The sequence below is a fragment of the Diuraphis noxia genome, unplaced genomic scaffold (genome assembly GCF_037042655.1).
Source record: "Diuraphis noxia isolate RWA-SAM2 unplaced genomic scaffold, SU_Dnox_SAM2 contig0002, whole genome shotgun sequence".
NCBI lineage: Eukaryota > Metazoa > Arthropoda > Insecta > Hemiptera > Aphididae > Diuraphis > Diuraphis noxia.
In genome coordinates, this window is record NW_028301712.1 from 31,138,157 (window position 1) to 31,152,290 (window position 14,134).

Here is a 14,134-nt window from a genome sequence, read left to right on the forward strand (position 1 = left end):
TAGGTGCAGCACTTTTATGGAAAAAATAGGAGAATTCAGTAAAATATATTTATTATTATTAAACGTGCATGTTTTATATTAAATTTAATCTAGTTTAATCTAGTATTATTCCATTACATTTATATAATATTATAATATTTGATCACCAAGTATCAACTATTATCCGATGAATTATTGCGAATTTATGATATAACTTATTAGAGATCTGATAATGACATAATAGCCATAATAAATCTATACAATTGTTATTATAATAAATTAATTATCGTATTATTGATTTTGTATTCCGAGACGAGTCTTATTTGAGTACCTACAACAACAATACAAATCTATATTAAGCCATAAATTATTATAGCTTTCGTGTATCAAATAATAACTATTTTAATATAGGTTACACTATTGGTTGTCTAAATGAAACTTCTTATTTTTCTGAACTTCAATATTTAAAAAATGTAATTATGCGCAAGAATACTTTACATAAAATATGATTTTTAGGTTTTACACGATACACTATATACTACATGTATAGTCATAGGCGGCATCTAGGGGGGGGGGGGGGCATGAGGGTGCAGTTGCACCCACTACAATTTTTCTGGAGGGGGGGGGGGGGTGGCAAAAGTATAATTTTGCACCCACACACAGACAATCACTACAATAAAAAATATTTTAATTATTTTATTGTTAACAATTATACTGAAATAATGTAGTATTGATAATAAAAAATCACTATGGATCATTTCAATATTTTATATCTGATTACTCAATTAATTGTACGGAATAAAATCTTAGTCCGTCCGTGATTAAATGTTAAAATAATAATAATATAATAATATATTTACAAAATAAAAAGTTGTTTTTTAATAATATTTTTACATATTTGAAATACAGAGATCCAATTAATAGTTATTAATAAAGAAATCTTTTCAACTACATTTGTTGTAGCAATAGTTATATATTAGGGCGTACTGGGGGGCAACTTCCCTATGGATTTGTGAATGTTATTACCATAAACGTTTGCACCCACATAAGTTTCTACCAAGTACCGCCTATGTGTATAGTAGGGTTGACGAGTTTTTCGGTATACCGTAATACCGGTACATACCGGAAAACCGTAAAACCGGTGCATACCGGAAAACCGTAATACCGGTGCATACCGTAAAACCGTAAATACCGAAATACCGTACCTAGTACCGTTTGGTGACGCTTTTTTGGTATACTGGTTATTGGATATAATTGCTGAACAGTTTTCAGTCTTGCCAGTGTTATCAGTTATACCGGTTATTCTATGGTTATTGGTTATACACTTATTATTATGCCTCCATGCAATAATATATATCACGGCAATAGCCAATAATATAAGACCGTGATATAAATTAAAATAGATTCTATTTTTGTAATGTTATTGTTTACTAATGAAAATGCGTTCATCGAGTCATAATTATTGTTGTAAGAGTGACTTTGATAACAGATAATATATTAAATATTAATATGTAATAACGTACACTGAACGTCTGAACACATCGAGTCATCTACATTGTAGTATTGTACCTATAATTAAATAATAATTAATCGCATTTATTATTGCAGGCTGGTTAATTGTTTAAAAAGGTAAGTTGTACCTATTATTGATAATTGATCTGTTTAGTTCAGAGAACCTTTAAAGTTACTTACATACATTTTTCAACCTGGTATTAGTAATTATTTAATTACCTAATATTACAATGATTTTTTCTTTTAGAAAACCATGCCAAGAAAAAGATCAAAAGTGTGGAATTTTTTCACAAAATTGAACAAAGACCAAGGGAGATGTTTAAAGTGCAAAAATAATTTTGAAGCTAAAGGAGGTAACACTAGTAATTTGATAAATCACTTGAGAATACATCATCCCAATATTCATTTGGAGTTTTTGAATATAAAGGGTCAAGATAACAGCTTTAACAAGTAAACAAAATTAATAATAAACATTTATATTTTAATAGGTATTTAATCTATGAATTGTAAATAATATACAAATACCTATTAATGATTTAACCTTTTCATAATTGTAACATAATATATAATATAATAAGAAACATTTTTTTTTTACATAATATTTCAATATTTGTAATGAATAATGATGATAAAATACCATTGTACTTTAATCTGCCATTATGTTCACAAGTTAATTTTGAAAATTGTTTGTTAGAAATGATCTGAATGAAACTGATGACATCAGTGATCCTCCTTGTGACATTGCTAATAATAGTGCAGAACATCATGAACTAGTGCCATTAAATTCCAGTACAAATTTAGTTCACAAGTAAGTTTAAAATCTAACTTAAGGTTATAATATGTAGAATAGGTACACTTACTGTTCTTATTCGTTAATGAACCACATACTCAATAAAAACAATTTAAAAAAAATGTAATCTAAATTATTTGGAACCCACTCGCCCACAGACCTTAAATGAAATAATTACATTTAATATTATTTTTATTCACTTGTAGATCTTGTACACTAAAACAACAATCTATGAACATATACAAGAAATTGGATAAAACAACCAGTGAAAAGTATACCAATGCAATTGCCTATTGGATTGCCACAGATATGCAACCTTATAGATCTGTATCAAAACAAGGATTTAAACACCTAATGTCTGTCATATGTCCTGGATATACTATCCCAAGTCGCCAAGTTTTTGCTGATAACAAAATTCCTGCTTTATACTTTGAGGTAAAACGTAGAATAAAACATGATCTCAACTCTGCACAATTTCTGTCGCTTACATTTGATTGTTGGACTTCCAATGCCCAACAGCCTTACATTGGCATAACAGCTCATACTATCAATAGTGATTGGGTTCTTCAAACATATTGTATGGCTTGCACAATTCTTGATGTAGACCACACTGCCACTAATCTAAAAGATATTATTGAATCTACACTTAAAGATTGGAATATTCCTATGTCAAAAGTATCTGCCGCAACTACAGATAATGGTACTAATGTTATCAAAGCTGTTCAGTTAATGGACTTAAATCATATTAGTTGTTTTGGTCACACATTAAATAATGGAGTTACATCATCTATGAATTTAAATCCAATAAAAACCATTATTTCTAATATTTCCAAACTAAGATATACATTTCATTATAGTTCAAACTTACGTAGATTGCTTCAAGATGCGCAATGTAAACTTGACCTTCCACAAAAAGTTATGCCAGCATCATGTGTTACAAGATGGTGGACTAATCTACCTGCTATTCAGTTTGTAAGAGATAATTATGATGCTCTTTATGATGTTTTATTTAAGTTGAAATCAAGAAAAATCAAACTGCTTCCAAACTGCAATGAACAAAAACTTATTTTGGTGATGTGCAAAATTTTTGAACCACTAAAAACTCTTGGTGAACATATGGGTGCAGAAAAGATTGTTACAGCTTCTTCAATTTGGCCAGTTTATACAAAACTTGAAAAAACTTTGCTTCACACAAATTCATCAAATTTTACTTGTGCCTTAACACAAGAAGAATCAACTAGAGCGAATAATAGTGAAAATTTTGGGGAGAGCGAACAATTATTTCCAATCTTAAGTCAATGTACACTTATGGATAATAATATAAATTCATATTTTAACACAAATGAAGTTTGTGGAGACATAAGTGATGATGATGTTGATACACATGTGGATAGTGTGAATACAATTGATAATTTATTAGATCATATTGAAAATCATTTAAAGGACGATATAAAAAGACCATTTCATAAACGTTACATTAATAAAGAAGAAAGTAGAATGTTTTTACAAAAAATATGCTTTTTGGATCCAAGGTACAAATCAGCATATATTGATCCAAGAGATATAGATACAGTAAAAAATTCAATTCAACTTGAAATGGATGAAATAGGCAACCAAGCTAAAAGTAAGGAACTCAAGGTTCAGAAAAATGATGGTATGTATAGTAAAGATTGGTTTTTTTTTATTCAAATATTTTTACTGAAACTATAATATTTCTGATATCAATATTGTTTTAATGATACTGTAGGATTAGCAGCATTTTTGGAAAACTTTGACTGTCCCGTTATGAACAATGTGACCGACGAAGCCTTAAACCAAATTGAATTGGAAAAATATGTATCCTTGCCATTTATTTCTCTTGATGCTGATCCTCTTCAGTGGTGGAAACTATATCATTCACAATTGCCTACAATATCATTACTAGCGATGAAGTACTTATGTATACCTGGCACCAGTGTGCCTAGTGAAAGGATATTTAGCTCTGCAGGGAATATTATTACAGATCATCGGTCATTACTATCTCCAGGACATGCTGAAGAACTCATTTTTTTATCAATGAACTCAAAATTTATTTCCAAGTAATATCTAATGACTAATTCTAATACTTTTTTTTGAACTTATGTTAACGTTATAGTAGTTATACAGTATACTGAGTTAATAATTTTTAATTTTGTTAAAGACAGGGCTTGTATTGTTAATATTTATTTATTAGTAAAAGAATACTAATAAATTTGTTTATTTTATGTTTAAATTTTACTGATTTAATAATTTTTTATTATTTAGAAACAGTTCTTGTTTTTAGTGGTGTGCTCAGCTTTTTGTAAATCCTTTTCAGAGTGTGCTTTTTTTGCCTTTTACAGACCCTGATATAACATGTTTTTTGATGTGTTCATGAAATCAATTTAAAAAAAATCCTAAGGGGGGAAGGTACTCCTTCATCATATCTTGTCTTATTACAAAAATAAAGACCTGAGGAAAGACCCTAATTATTTTAATCGCCTTAATAATATGATTTAAGAAAAAAAAAATTTAAACTTTAATGACTCCCTGTAAATTGAAAAAAAAGACATCCCCTACACTATGACACTGTGTTATTATTTTTTTTAAATAAGGTAGTTTCTTTGCCATACCCTCTATATAATTATATAATAAAATAAATATTTATATATAACATATTATATTGTAATATAATGTTTTTTAAAAATTGTTTACTCCCTCAGCACATAATTTCAGTGTTTTTTAGTTTTCCGGTATTACGGTTTTTCGGTATTACGGTTTTCCGGTATTACGGTTTTTCGGTATTACGGTTTTCCGGTATTACGGTTTTTCGGTATATACCGGTATCACGGTATACCGTTTCATACCGGTACCGAATCTAATACCGCAATACCGGTTTCAAATTTCAATACCGTCAACCCTAGTGTATAGTATATACTCCTATATATCATACTAGTATACTATACCTACCATAATATTTTATATGCGTATACCATCGTACAGTAGCGGATCTGAAGATCTTTGAGGAGGGGGCGAATCGGTATCATAGACTGATAGGTAATAACAAAGACGTAACTGAATACATATTTCCCATTATAATATTTAAAAAAATACCTTTTTTTGTATCATTTACCTATTTATAAGTTTAATGTTATAGCTATGACTTATGACTTTCTTGTTCATTTTATCATACGGCGCTATAATTTAAGTAAAAAAATTCCCTAGGGAGGGGTAATTGCCACGTCACCCCCCCCTCAAATCCACCACTGCCATCGTAACACATCGTTGTTTTATAACAAATAATAATATATTAAATCAAACAAATTCTGGATACATGTATGATGTATATAATTATATGATAAAAGGATATAACTAATCGAAGAGATATGAGAGATGAACACGAATTAGGTTGGATGGCGGTGATGTAAATGGGAGAAAAAGAACAAGCGTGTAAATTGATTTTATTTTTGGTATTATATTTGTATTTAGAGAGTGATTCACTAAGTATGTTCAGGTTTACTTTCAATTAGTATCCATCGATAATATGTATAGAGTATAACTTGTACAAGTAGTATCTATTAAAATGTTTTACTACTTCATTAAGTGGAAAAAACGGTTTCCACTTTATGAATTGGATAACTTTTCATGAAATGGTGAATTTCATTAATGGATGTGACGAAAACATTAAAGTAATTATGTTTTCAAAAAATTTATGATTATTTAAAAAATCTAGTGTTTTTAGTTTTTCATTTTTATTATAACAATTTAATATTGGTTCGATTAAGAGAAGACAGTGAAGTAGTTATTTACACTTAAAAATGTCAGAGTGAAAAATAGAGAATAAAATACATTTTTTATAACGAGTTTTATATTATCATAGAACCGTGTTTCAAGTAGATAATTGATTTCTTATTTCTTAGAAAATGACTGTATCAAAATATTTGAGCAGATTGTTGAGTCCACAAAGGAGTCAAAGGAAATATAAAAAAGTACCTTTTATACTATTTGATTTATGATTAACATTGAAATGGATTTTCATATTTTTAGAAACAGTTGTTTAATTAAAATTTTAAACATTAATAATATAAATATAAAACTGACAAAAGTTATTTTCCATTCCATTGCTCCAATGATGATGATATATTATAATGTTTTAGTTGTAGTTAAATTAATCATTACAAGTATCGACAACAACAATTTGTTACATATACATAGGCGGAAATCGGGGGGGGGGGGCTAGAGGGGACTAAGCCCCCTCAGAATTTTAAAGTACAGGTCTTAGCCCCCCTGGCTCTCACAATTTTTTCTACAATAAACCGAATAAAAACTTGGATGCGATCTACAATGGCTGAAAATAGATTCAATGACCTTTCTATGTATTATCAATATTGAAAAAGATTTGGCAAAACAGATCAATAATACTGATATGATTAATGCTTTTTCTAATAAAAACCGATATATTGTGCTGAAATAAATATATAAGTACACTTATTATGTTATATAATTGGCCTCTTTGTTTTTGAACATCTTATATTAAATTGGTTATAACTCAATTAATTTAATAACTTAATAATAAAATAAATTTAATGCTATTTTTGCTTAGAGTAAAATGTTCAAGGTACCAATGGCACATTATTGTTTTTGTACTTTTTTTTTTATGCTATACAAGCCATTAAGGCCTTTTGCACGCTTCAACCAAACTTCTACATATATTCCGGTCCATTGCATCTTCCAATCGCTTTGTCTCGTCGGTATCTGAAATATCTTTCTTAACTCTATCTAACCACCGCTGTCGAGGTCTTCCCCTTGGACGCTTTTTTGTTGGGTTTCGGATTAGGACATTCCGTATGACACTTTCACCAGCCCGCCAGACATTTTTGAAAAAAATAAAGAAACCTATTTTATAGAATTTATTTTTCTGAAAATTTTGATCTTTTAACATTTTATTTTCATTAATCCCAAGTTTTTTAATAATTTTTTTAGTTTGTAAATAAAACGCAAAAAACTGGTTTTTATCCAGACGGTGCGCGGCGAGTCCCTCTACGGCTAATGAGTATATCCTCACGGGAAATCCTGTATATAGGTATATGAGTATATTATATACTGTATATCTATATAATATTTTATGTATTATATATAACTGATTGAAAATATATAACTCATAAATGTTCATAGTCGGTTTGGAGTACCCTTACTCATAATAAGCTATATAGGCTATATAGCATAGCTATACCGAATCCGTAATGCGTTGCATACCGTAATATTATATAATCACGAGTAACATATTATGCTCATACTATTTGAAATAGGTACTCAAGCACATATCTTTGCTAATATAATATATAGGTTTTTAGACCATTATATAAATCCGGGCCCTACCTACTAGTATGTTATATAGGATAACGATTTTTTTAACATCCTATATTTATTTCAAATAAAAATAAAAATATTATTTATCGGCCATACCTATACATTGTTGTTGTGTGGAATTTATCTTTTCATCTCTAGTAAAAAGAATTTATTATTACAATACATTGTACCTACATTTGTACCATCGACTGCTTTCTAGCTAGGAGTTTAACATAAAAATAACTTGACGTAAATGAAGTATCGATTGCTACTAAGCAGCTCAGAAAATGATTTAGGTTAATACTTAATGTAATCAAATTGTAACATATAAGATCGAAAGTCTTATTTTATAGCACAAATGGTAGTGATCACTGATCAGACAATAAGTTTTCAAAAACGAAAATTGTACCTATATTAAAACGCATCGGATAAATAAATCGTGTTCTGGATTATATTATTTTTTGATTTCACGGTGGCAATGAAACTCGTGAGAATTGTACTATTATAATAGTAGGTAGATACTTTGTGATAGCGCAGCAGATAGCGAATATTAATAAAATTTAAGCATAACATAATGTATTTTATATATAATAATTGATATTATTATAATCGATTAAAAATGCATAATATCTTCTATACAAATTAAATTTATCTCTTATTTAAAACAAACATCTTATTAAATGTAAATATTTTATTTGTTGTGTATATGAAGTGATGCGGCAATGTAGCTCTTCATATCGGATGTCTGGTTTGGATCGGCGAACAAATGTAGACGTTCAAATTTTGAGTGCAGCTAGTAAAGCGATTGCGGAAAAATGCTTTTGGAACGCATGCAAAGCATTATCTTTTGGATTGTTTTTGATGGCTGTCGGAGCCATAATGGCCATTATTGGTAAGTACATATTTTACATTTTACAACTCAAATATTTATTAAACATTACAGTTTTTATTGTAATAAAAAAATTATATTAAATATTAATATTAATATTTAATATTGTGAATTATTGTATATTTATAGTATTTTAAATTCAATAGGTAAGATATACTACGATATTATGATGAATATTAAATTAAATTCTCTTTCAAATAATTAAAATAACTATAATGTTATGTAAAATAAATATTTTGTGAAAATTTCAAGTGTCTACGGTTATTCGTTTTCGAATCACAATAAAATATCAAAAATCTATGTAGATGGAAATTCGTCAAGTCTTAAATATCCAATATTGTAAGATTTTTAAATTCAAACGCGCATAAAAAATTAATGTTGGTTTTCTCGTTAACTTTTTTTTTTGTTTAAGGTAGAAACATTTATAGTGAATCTTCCTTTAAAATTTCTCATGTTCGCTGTTAAAAGAAAAAAATTGTTTACGAATTTCCAATTGAAAAATAATTTGGAAACATTCATGATTTAAAAATAAATCATATATACGGATCTTTAAAGTTTATCAATATTGCTATTATAAACAGGTACTTGTGAGAAACCTTATACTCAATTTTCGAGCGTTTAGATCCAACGAATTAATTTTTTTTTACCATTTATCAAATGAAAAACTAAAAACAATTTAAATTTTAAATGTCTCTTAGCAACTTAAAACGAGTCAAAGTATTTTTAAAATGTTATCATGTTAACAAAATTATAAAATAAACATTTCATTAACATTTAAAGTACCTACAGTTATAATTTTTAATAATTATAAAATACGAAAGTTGTTGTGTAAGAATTTGTTATTTCATGAGTGAAAATCCAATATGGGTAACTAACGCTCGTAGACTTTTTTTGTTTGTTGAATGTAGTAAAACTTAAGGGGAATCTAGTAATTCATTTTCAAATCTTAGATATGAATTTATCTTTATGTCAATTGTAGCGTTGATAGGTATTTAAAAAAAAAATCACTGTCGAGCAACTAGCAACGGGTAATACAACTTATTAATTAGGAATAATATAAATATAATTTAAATAAAATAAATATTTACCAATTTATTTACATAATAATATGGGATAGATTGACATTGAATAGAAATATTGGGTGTGCATACAAAAAGCAGGGGAAAATGTTTTTCTTAGACACTAATACCACTCACATTGAAATATCTAAGTATTAAGAATATCATCAAACTGCAGGGATTGATCCGTATAATCTTTAGGTTAAATCTCTTCTCATTTTACATCCTATTTACTATATCAAAGTATCAGTTATTTTTTATTATTCAATGTTGATATTTATAAAGATGTATAAATATAATATAATATGATTAATAGTTAATACTTATAGTATATTTATCATTTATTTATACATTTCTTTCATAAAATATAAGAATATTAACCAGTAAAATATTTAATGTCCTGTAAAATCAAATTTATTTATTTATTACGGCAACATTGACCTGAAGTTTATTTTTATTTTTTATTAATGTTTAATAATATATTTTTATAAGTACTCTCAGAGTACAATAAACAGTTTGAGGTACTGTGGAAAAAAAGTAATAAATATTTATATAATATTTTCACCCTAATAATGATAATTAATTATATTTTATATTTTTGCCTATAGAAATAAGTGGCATATTTTTTTTTTTGTAAAATCATATATGTTAAAAAACAAGTTTCCATTAGCTTTTATTATTTATATTATGTATCAATGTAATTATATACATTTACCATCGACGTACTATTTATAAATTAAATATAATAATAAATAATAAAGTATTTATTTAATATTTATTGGAATACTAGCTGAACTCGTGCATTTTGTAGCCCGTTAAAAATCCTACCTTTTAAATGTCTCAAACTGTGTTAAATTCGTTACCTGTGATCATGTTTGAAATATTTTTAATACATATAGATAAATAATGGTTAAAATATAGCAAGTAATAATCTTACAATGGCAATCAATTTAGTTTATTGTTATGTAATTTTATTCATTTTATCGCGAAAAGTCTGATAATTTAAGTATTCAATTGAATGATATTTATTGAAATGCATTTGGATACACAATATTTTTTGTTCTTCCTTCTGGTGCATACACAAATAAACCAGAAGGTTTTCCGACGGGTGAGCATGCTACATACAGCTGTCCATGTGAGAAGCATGGATTTTCCAAATTTAGTCCATACACTTGTAGCGATAAACCTACTGCAAAATGTCTGTTTGAGCATCTCCCAGGGTCGGGCTTATCACTTTTTAACTTAACCTCTCTTCTGCTCATAGGTCTAATATATCTCTTAACTAAATTTCGTCGCAATCGTACCAGCCGTTCAGGAATGCATAAAGGACAAACAGACAGACAGATGATAGACGTAGGTTAAAAAAATCCCTGTATGAGCCACCCTTTAAAATTAAAATAGGGGTGTGAAAAATAGTTTACATCACTCTCTGAGACCTACTCAATATACACAACAAATTTCATGAAAATCGGTCCAGCCGTTTCGGAGGAGTTTGGTAACAAACATTGTGACACGAGATTTTTATATATTAGATATAAATAGATAACAATCTGTAATAACTAATAACTAATAACAATTAACAGTTATATTTTTTTTTGCAGTTAATTTATTTTACTTAACAATTAACCGTAATAAAAAAAAAATACTTCTTACTAAGCAAAGCGTACTCATACTTATCTACAATTGGTCTGTTGTCGGAATTATTATTGTATAAGTATAATGATACACGTAAGACGTAGGTACCAGTTACCTACCCCATACTAACATGAACTTATAGCCTAATCGATTGACATATTTATAATTTTTATTTATAATATTATGTTCATAAAATTAACATTCCTTCTATTCGAACACGAGTATAAATTATTTTGAGTTATGCACTACATTATGTAATTGATGTCTGATGAATTATTCTATCAAAATCATAACCAGAACTATAGCTAACTATAAATTATGCCTGTATAGAATAAAAGCAAAAACTTAGTAAAATTTTCAAAGTTCATTTTTAATTGTATTATAATTTATCAATACATTTTGATGAAAAACCAATATATTTTTCTTTCAGGTTAATTTACGTATAATACATATGTATATATCGTATAATAATTTAAAAATTCAACGATAACAACATTTGTAATTCGTATAGAATTTTTTGGTTGTTATTATTTGGAGGTATTTTTACTTTTAAGTCTTCAGCAATTTGAATTAAAAAAAAAATTTAAAAAAACAAATTTGAATGATATTTGATAAATAAATAATTTTAAATCTATTTTAGTTTTCTGAAAAATGTATAATTGAATTTTCTATAATTAAATTATGATTAAAAGTTAGGTGTTCCGGTGAAATTACAATAAATATAAAAATTAGGTTTATAGGTTCAAGTTTATGTACCTACGTGTCCTACGTGGTATGAGTAAAATTTATTATTTTTAATTGCATATAAATTTAATTACATGAATTGTTTAAAAGTTATACATTATTATAAATCTATTATATTCAACATAAGTTTACTTTAATCTGATTACTCGAGATAGTTTCCTTCAGGCTAAAAATCGTTATAAAACTATAGAGAGTAACGTAAAATTAAAAAAACCATTTTCATGCATACATTTTAGTGTTTCTGAATTCTGATCCAACAGAACAAAACGAAATCAAGTAGGTAACAGAAGTTTAAACTTGCTTAGTCAACTTTTATTCAAAGTTCAATTAAAATTGTAAAATATAATAAACCTTTATAAAAGGTTCAAATCAAAGGTTTTACTTTAGAAAAATTAATACAATTTGAAAACTAGGACACTCCACTGAATGATTTATAAATTTCATTATTAAATAACTTTAATATCATTCTGAATGTAGGTAAACATAGAAGCCACGTTTGTTTACTAAGCTACCTTTCTATTTATATTAAAATTATTAAAACGATTTTGGCCTTATTTCATATAATATTAAAAGTTCACTTATGAGTTATGATCCTTTATCCTTATAGTCCATAGACTATAGCACCCTAGTACCCTAGTACCCTACTATATATTATATGGCAGTTTAGTTATACAATTACATTTTGAGACGTTGAATACAATTCTTTATTATAAATTCTTAAAATGTATAGTAAGGGTTATTTCGGTTCTATTTTTAAGTTACGAAGACAGTAGGTACTTACATTATTAATACTACCATGATTTTGCAAGCGTTGTGCTTATGTTACTTATCATTTATCATTTTTGAATTAATTTGGCGTATATTAAAACTACGTCTTTTAAGTTGGTATTTGTATTACTTTTTTCTTCCCTTTGATATTTGGATTAATACTGTGTGACTAGTGAGAAGTATCTAGTATCCAAGTCTCGTTCATTCTAACACAAATATAGATACACTAAATTAAAAAAATATATATATATTTTTTATTGTATAGGTATGTTATTATATTTTGAGTACTATGTTTAAAAAAAAAGTATGAGTTGACCGTCGAGACGTTTTTGGAGTCTCACTGACTTGATGCCATGAGATATTTAAACGTTCGGTAAAAAAAAAAAAAATTAAAATGGTTACAATGTAGAATCTGATTTCACCTTTAAAACCATAAAAAGTGAGACTCTATTGCCAAATAATTAAAAAATAAAACTATTCATTACATTATGTTAACATATCTAAAAATCTAAAAAACAAGACTATAATATTATGATAAACTGAAAATACCAATTGAAAATTTCGAAAATTATCATATATATCTATTATTACTATTTACGAGAATAATATATTTTAAATCATATTGTTATCAGTACAAAGATTCACCAAATGTTTAATTTCCCAATTTTTAAATTTACAAACTTGAAAATATAATGTATGAAGTTTTGAGTAATTTTTCTAACAAGTTTATTGGGATTTTTATTGGTATATTACGGTTTAAAAAATATTTTACTAACATTGTTGACAATATTGTTTGTACACTTTTTGTATAGGATATTATGCAGAACAGCTTTCGTCAGATGACATTGTCACAAAAACTGATAATGGTAATTCGAGTACATCCATACGTACAACAAAAACAACAAAAAAATCATCTCATATATATAAGTTGTCATACGCCGGACCAATTGTGATGGGCGTTGGAGGTAAATATTGAGTTAATATTATTTGCATATAGTATAAAACAAAATATAATAAATTAATCAAAAAACTAATATCGACTAAAAATTATTTCATTCGATTATTAATGCAAATCTTAAATGAACTATATAATTATCGTATCTTTGAAACTGAGTACGATGTAAAATCATAATTTTACACTCATGAAATAATTGTCAAAATATAAATTTAAGGACTAATCGTGTAACGGCCTATGTAATTTATACTATGCAGTATGCTTGATGGGTTTATGTAGATTGCCATCTTTTGCCCTTTTTGTATAACTATTGAATGTTTTACCGGTCCAGCACAATATGCATTTTTGCCTTTTGGAATATTTTTAACATAAAAAAAAAAAAAATGAAAATGAAAATTTTATAATCAACCTTGATTATACATCAAAGATATGTAATTACTTCCGTGAAAAATGGTTGG

The 14,134-nt window shown here is 27.2% G+C and overlaps 2 protein-coding genes across 4 annotated transcripts in view; both read left to right on the plus strand.

The window, feature by feature from the left end:
- The window catches only part of LOC107168164 (putative ATP-dependent RNA helicase TDRD12), a 53,434-nt gene that overhangs the window by 37,710 nt on the left and 1,590 nt on the right, over window positions 1-14,134 (plus strand). For both annotated transcript variants that reach the window (XM_089218263.1, XM_015517477.2), the window contains exons 2-3: window positions 8,340-8,519; window positions 13,534-13,686. In XM_089218263.1, the coding sequence (XP_089074389.1) occupies window positions 8,342-8,519; window positions 13,534-13,686 (331 nt within the window). In that variant the 5' untranslated portion in view covers window positions 8,340-8,341. The remainder of the gene's footprint in view (window positions 1-8,339; window positions 8,520-13,533; window positions 13,687-14,134) is intronic.
- Window positions 974-4,841, plus strand: LOC149058343 (E3 SUMO-protein ligase ZBED1-like). 2 transcript variants are annotated; one of them, XM_089221167.1, is made up of 5 exons: window positions 974-1,608; window positions 1,739-1,941; window positions 2,186-2,299; window positions 2,488-3,935; window positions 4,029-4,841. In XM_089221167.1, the coding sequence occupies exons 2-5, from the start codon at window positions 1,745-1,747 to the stop codon at window positions 4,361-4,363; spliced, it is 2,094 nt and encodes a 697-aa protein (XP_089077293.1). In that variant the 5' UTR covers window positions 974-1,608; window positions 1,739-1,744; the 3' UTR covers window positions 4,364-4,841. The 2 variants fall into 2 exon arrangements, with proteins under 2 accessions (XP_089077293.1, XP_089077292.1); XM_089221166.1 differs by having other exon boundaries at window positions 974-1,941.

Excerpts from the sequence above, each read along its gene's own strand:
- LOC149058343 (XM_089221166.1), top strand. The coding sequence starts at position 1,745 with ATGCCAAGAAAAAGATCAAAAGTGTGGAATTTTTTCACAAAATTGAAC. Across the intron at positions 1,942-2,185 it reads CAAGATAACAGCTTTAACAA|AAATGATCTGAATGAAACTG; the intron begins GTAAACAAAATT and ends ATTGTTTGTTAG. Across the intron at positions 3,936-4,028 it reads CAAGGTTCAGAAAAATGATG|GATTAGCAGCATTTTTGGAA; the intron begins GTATGTATAGTA and ends ATGATACTGTAG.